The sequence below is a fragment of the Mustela putorius genome, unplaced genomic scaffold, assembly GCF_011764305.1.
Source record: "Mustela putorius furo isolate JIRA1106 unplaced genomic scaffold, ASM1176430v1.1 tig00000596_pilon_pilon_pilon, whole genome shotgun sequence".
Taxonomy (NCBI): Eukaryota; Metazoa; Chordata; class Mammalia; order Carnivora; family Mustelidae; genus Mustela; species Mustela putorius.
Genome location: NW_025421428.1, coordinates 12208196 through 12214284, shown reverse-complemented (window position 1 = coordinate 12214284; position 6089 = coordinate 12208196). Strand labels below are relative to the sequence as shown.

The 6089-nt window shown below is 55.9% G+C and overlaps 1 protein-coding gene across 11 annotated transcripts in view; it reads right to left on the bottom strand.

Moving 5' to 3' along the window:
• Positions 1-3116: 3116 nt before the first annotated feature.
• PRRC2B (proline rich coiled-coil 2B) overlaps positions 3117-6089 on the bottom strand; it is an 87980-nt gene continuing 85007 nt past the window's right edge. For all 11 annotated transcript variants that reach the window (XM_045082612.1, XM_045082611.1, XM_045082617.1 and 8 more), the window contains one exon: positions 3117-5675. In XM_045082612.1, coding sequence (XP_044938547.1) covers positions 5541-5675 — 135 coding nt within the window. In that variant the 3' untranslated portion in view covers positions 3117-5540. The remainder of the gene's footprint in view (positions 5676-6089) is intronic.

Below are 6089 nucleotides of genomic sequence, written 5' to 3'. Positions count from 1 at the left end.
GTCCCCCGCTGGCGGGGCGGGACGGCTCACCTGCGGGACCACCACCCTCGTCCCCAGTGTTCCCCTTCCCGGTCCTCTCGTGTGTGTTCATCTCACGGGTGGGTACTGCAGGGTGAAGAGCTACAGTGCTGGTGGTTCGCGAACCATCTCTCTGCCCCGCGAATGTTGGTCAGCCCAGCGTTAGAGGACACCGGTGGAGAATGTGGGGTTACTTCGGACTTACCCGTGCCTCGCCCACGGCTGTGGAGAGGGAGGGAGCTGGGGCTCACCCCGCCTGAGGCCGGGGGCTCCCTGGGCCCCCGGAGCAGTGGGGCTGGCTGACTCCTGAAGTTCCGGGAACCCCCTGTCCCTGGCAGTGAATCCAGGGAACCGTTTGGCCGCTAGAGCCGAGACAGCCGGTGCCCAGGTCCCTGTTCTTCCCTAGTCAAGAGGCGCTGGAGGAAACTGCAGTCTTTCCTCATGGAAGGTGTTCTATGCAGGGGTGATTTAGAAGTCTCCTACATTCTTAACTGGTGCCCATGACCTCTTTGAGGCCACACTACCCCGGACGTTAGGTACTGTTAAATCGGCATTTTACAGTTGGGACTCCAGGGGGTGAAGTGTTCTTCCAAGTCATGCAGCTGGGGTGGTTGGGGGCAGACCCGACATTCACTGCTGGGACTCAAACCCAAGCGCTTGATCTCTCACTTCCCCACGACTGGAGCATTCCTCTTTCCTACCAAAGTGCAGCATAAGCCTCTCCTCCTTATCCAAAAGATAAGGGTCACTCAGAAGTGGCAAAAGCAAACAAAAACCACGACAGAGCATAAAATGGCTCACACAACTCAGCCTGGCTGGCTCAGTTGGTAAAGCACGCAACTCTTGATCTTGGGGTCAGATGCTTACTTAAAAATTAAAAAAATAAACCATAACAAATCAGATGCCTTCTCCTCTGACATGCCCAATTCTAGGGGGAAGTCGGGAGAGGGCAAAGGGCAGGCAGATGTCCTGCACACCCGGAGATCACCCACCAGGGGCATGGGCACGAACGTCCACCCATTTGGAATATTAACCCTTGTCTAGAGGTTTTAATCCCTTCTCTCCCCCACCGTGCTTTAGAGCATTTCGGCCAAGTCACTCCCGATTTCCACAGAAGATGTCCCTAAAAACCCTTCCGTCTCTCTCCTCAAATGAAAATCGAGGGACACACAGCCTGAGAAAGCATGTTCAGCTTTAGGGCTTTTTCTTTTTCTTTTTTTTTTTAATTTTTTTATTTAAATAAGGAGAACTCTTTCATATGGAAAGAGCTAGTACAATCACATATTTGAAAGGAGAAACAACAGGTAGTGATCCGGAGGGAAGGGCAAAGGGTGAGTGTGCCACCATGGCCTGCTGAATCCATGATTCCATTTCCCATCCAAGGCAAAAGCTTACCAAAAAATATATAAACACAAGACACCTTTAGCCATCGTCTGCCCTTTCAAATATCTGGTCTACATGAAAAGACAAAGAGGAAAGGCCAAACTAAAAGCAAAAGGGAACAAAAACAAAACCACCCTCAAGAACAAAAACCCAAACCCTTTTTACTATGCAAGGCATGAGGTCAACAGCTTAAGAGTACAGAATCCCCTTTAAACAATGGAAGAAAGTCACCCACACAGAGCCTTCATAGAAATTTCCACTCTAAAGCTTCATAACATGCTGAAGACAGGGTCCTAGGGACACTGCCACGCAGCCAGGGTGGGGAAATGGTTAACGGCATGGTCAGATGCGCCTGGAAGACCACTAGCCAAGTATGCACTGGTGGTCCTGACAGAGGGCATGGCTAGGGGACAGTGCCTGGCCCCAACACTGAAACACCCTGTCCCAGGTGATCTCTTGGGTCCATCTCACATTTTCAAGCAGGAAGAGCTCGTTTTCTGGAAGTCTGCATTTCCCATTCAGCACAGAACATGACACAGCACACACTGGTGTCCTTGGTCGTCAAAGGCCATTTCCCACAGACCTAACCCAGGCTTGCTCTGCAAGCAGTGAAAAGGGACAAATACAGACTGGAGAGGCAACATGCAGCTACTTGGTGGAAAGGAACTGAACAGCTGGGAGGGAGGGGCTGTACCAGTCTACCACACACTGCCTCAGTGGGCCATTTCTGACCACGGCTGTGCACCCACGTGCACATCCTCAGCCTCCTTGGCTCTGAGCGTCAGTCACAAACCTCATCACCCATCCAGAGGGCAGATCCAGAAGACAGGAGGGCAAGGGCAGAGCTGGGGGGACCCGAGGTCAGTATTTCACAGGATTCCCCAATATCCCCAGAGGTGGCTGGAACGGCCACAGCTTTGGAACTCAACAGATTTCTGAATGTCCTAAGTCATCCTCTGGTTTCCCTCATAAGGAACCCAGAGCTAGAAGTGTATGAATTCCAAGTCTGAAAATAGTAATGGTGTGGATTAAAAAGGGGGAAGCAATAGTTAAGAAAACGAGACCAAATATAACTGGCAGAGAAGTTTCTGGCGGCGGGTGTGTGTGGGGGGTAATGCCTCTTGGACACTTGACCCCACACTCCAGGACTTCCCCCACTGAGTAGTTGACACTGCAAGGACACTATTGCGGGGGTCACTGGTTGCCAAGCAATGAGTTGCACCATCAATGGCCAGGGCCAAGCTGCCAGCATCAGGAGGCAGCAAAGGTGCGGTGAGGGGTCTCTGACTGCCCCCTGCCCCCATCTCAGAAGCCCCAGAAAGGAAAGTGCTGGTCTTCACCTGTTCCCACCGACGGCCCCGTAGCATCCTGGCAGAAGCCTCTGCATGTGTATGCGCTGAGGACGGGGTTCTGAAACCAAAGTAAGACCCTAAGCCCTATTACCTTGAGCTTGGTTCTAAAACCAAATGAAAAGGAGATATTGCACCTTAAAACCTATCTGCACTAAACACCGCATTTAATCAGACCGAGGAAGGGACTGGAGTGGGGTGGGGAGGTCAGGCAGGCCTCAGCCCTGCCCTCTGCCCCAAGCCCAATTTAGAATCTGAATCTTAGTGGGAAAGAGACCGCAGCTCCAGCACACGGAGATGGTGAACGCACTGACCTTCACATGCAATTTCCTGGCCTTTCCTGCACGGAAGAACTCAGACATTATATATAAATAGAGCAGTGAAACATTTACTTTTTTTCACCTAGACCTACAACATCAATACATATAAATAAATTCTAGTGTTTTCTGTTTTTATTGGGGAGGGGGAGGAGAGAAAATACCAGGGTAGAGGAAAGGGCTGGCGAACAGGTGACCTTTCGTTTTTATTTTTTTCTCAAACAGGAAGCACTGTCTTGCTGAGGGCAGGTCCACCTGAAGGGTACACCTTGTGTTTCCAACAGCATCCAGGGCTGCTCTGCTGGAATGCAAAGTGAGAAAACCTTTTCCTTCCTTCTGACATACAACATGCACCGCTACTAGGTGTGCGGGCCTGGCCGTGTTTCTGAGTGTGCGCGCAGCAGGGAATGTGTGTGGCTCCCACAGGGGCAGCCGGACAGGGGAGGCAGGTGGCAGCAGAGGGGAACGGTGGCAGGGTGGCCGGTCACAGGGACAGCGGTCACACACTGGCAGGGAAGAGAAAGCAGATGAGCACACGGGACAGGCGAGAGCGGGCAACTCGTCAAGCGAGCAGCCTTCGGAGAAGGGACCCCAGAATCAAGATTCAGGCATGGAGGTGGCCAGCTGGCGGAAGCCCGGTCTGAGGGCAGAGGCGGGAAGGGCGACACAAAGCTGTCAGGAAGCGCGAGAGCGTCTTTCAAGAACGGCGGCCCTGTCCGGAGAACCCTCGCGTCAACCCAGCACTCTCGCTGGCGGGACGCACCCCGAATCCTTAAAGCAGCAAAGGGACCCAAGGCGCTGCTCCCTACCGGGTTGTAGGCTGGACACAGCGCTCAGGGCCATGGGGCGTCACACAGCAGCAGTGACCCGAGCCTGGACTCTGAGGGCCTCATCGCCGCTCACCTCCTGCTCGTCCTGAGCCAGGTCCTCCTCCCTGTCGTGGAGGAACGTGGCTGGCCAGTTAGTTACCCTGAAGAGCATGTATAAAACTTGGTATTTCCTTTCCCCTCTCCTTGGAATGACAAAATCGGGGATGATTTCCTTCTAGGTCTTATTTTAAAACAGAAAGAACAAAAACCCAGCATGAGATGGCTCACACAAACATCCTGCTGGCAGCGGCCCTCCACGCTTTTTCCTCAAGGCTGCCCCCGGCTGCGGTGGAGCAAAGTCAGACCCGCAACCCACCCTCCCCTCGGAGCCCGCCCCAGCTGTCCGGCAGGACGGCTGCCCACGGCCCAGCTCAGGCCACTGTGCCCCCAGCACCCGGGTGTGCAGGTGGGAGCCGGGCCAAGGAGGAAAAAGTCAGCTCGCGCAGCAGCCTTGCGGGCCACAGACCCCAGCAGGTGGCCGGCCGCGCGGCCCTGTCCCCGGGCCCTGTCCCCTCGTGAGGGAGCCTCGTGGCTTCCAGGGGCCAGCTGTGGGCAAGGTGGTGGGACAGGAGGACCCAGACAAGAAAAGAGACAGGCTCAGGAGGAGAGGAGGAGGGCGTGTTATGGAAGGCTTCCAGGAAGGGCGTGAGGGTCCGATGACAGCCCCGGGAAACACCAGTGACTATGCATCTCCGGGATTTACCTCAGCTGCCCCGTGCTAGCATGTCCACTGGCTTTAGAAGAGTCCGGGACAGAAACCGCGTGTCACGATTACGCCAAAAATGCAACCGGCCTCACTGGGCTGCCCCGAAGCTCCAGCGACCGACCATCGGGCCAGGGGCCGGACCCCCCCCCCCCAAAACACCAGCCTAACCCGCCTCTCTCCCTCGCTGCCCCGAACACGGAGCTGCCCGCCGGCGTGCCCCCCACGGTTTCTGCGAGCACCGGTACCAGTTGACCCGCTGAGGGAGTGCGGGGGGCGGGGGGCGGGGGCACGTCTGCCCGAAAGTCCTGTGTTAAGGAATCGCAGGCAGGCGCGGCGGCGGCCCCAGAGAGAGGGGGCGTGCGGTACGGGGTCGGAGGAGGGCGGAAGGATGGCGAGTGTAGAGAAGTTCCGCTATGCACACATAGCTTCTGTTTCTGTTTTCTTTTCCTTTCTCCTTTGTAAAAACTTAGCTGCTTTTTAAAACAAAAAGCCTCGAACTAAAATGGCCCTGCTGCCAAACCACTACGCCTGGGGCCGGGGGTGCGGGGGGGGGGGGCAGGGAGGGAGGGGGAGGGACGGGGTCATCTGTACTGCACAAAGGCTCGAGTCACTCCACGGTCACTGTGGACAGGAGGCGGGGACGACACGGGGACGGGGTCGTTTGCTTGCTTGTTTGCTTCGTAGTAAAGCGAGCAGGTCAATGCCACACATCCACAGGGGCAAGCTGGCTGGACACAGAGCTTTCGGGAGTGGAGAGGGGAAGGGAGGTCTCTCAGTCTGGGCCAGGTGGCTGGACGGTGGATCTGGCGAGGTGTCCGAGATGTCTGCGAGTCTGGCTGTGTCCAGGCTGAGCGGCAGCCCTGTCCTCGAGGTGGGGGCGAGGCGTGGCCAAGCACCTTCAGGCCTTGCTCTCCTCCACTTTGACCGGCCGAGGCTTGATTGCTCCGGTTCGCTTCATCTGGGAGGCGGCTGAGGGGGCCTCCTGCAGTTTCACGCTTCCCAGGCTGGGTTTTTCGTCCACTCGTTGTTTGGCCTTTGGACAGATGAACGGGGACAAAGACAGTTACCCTTATGCAGAAACATCTGTCTGGATACATAAGTCCCACTGGCCCCTGCCTGCTTCTGAGTCACAGAAAAAAGCTACCCTAAGAAGCCCATTCCTTTGGTGGAAGGACCAGACTTGGAAGGACACGGGCGGACACTGCTCTCTCCCCTCCCAACAGTGCTGAAGGCAATGATTCAGGGAGGCAAGAAGGTGCCGGGTCCTCTGGGAACCATTCTGCAATGGCCATGGGCCTGTGCAGCAGGCACACATCCAAGGCTGACTTGGAAGGGCCTTCTCAAATCAGTGCATCCTGTGCCCCGAGGGTAAAAAGCCCTCGAGCAGATCCAAGTGCACCGCACGAGTCGAACTCCCGAATGCCTGCAGAGGGGCACGGGGCCACCA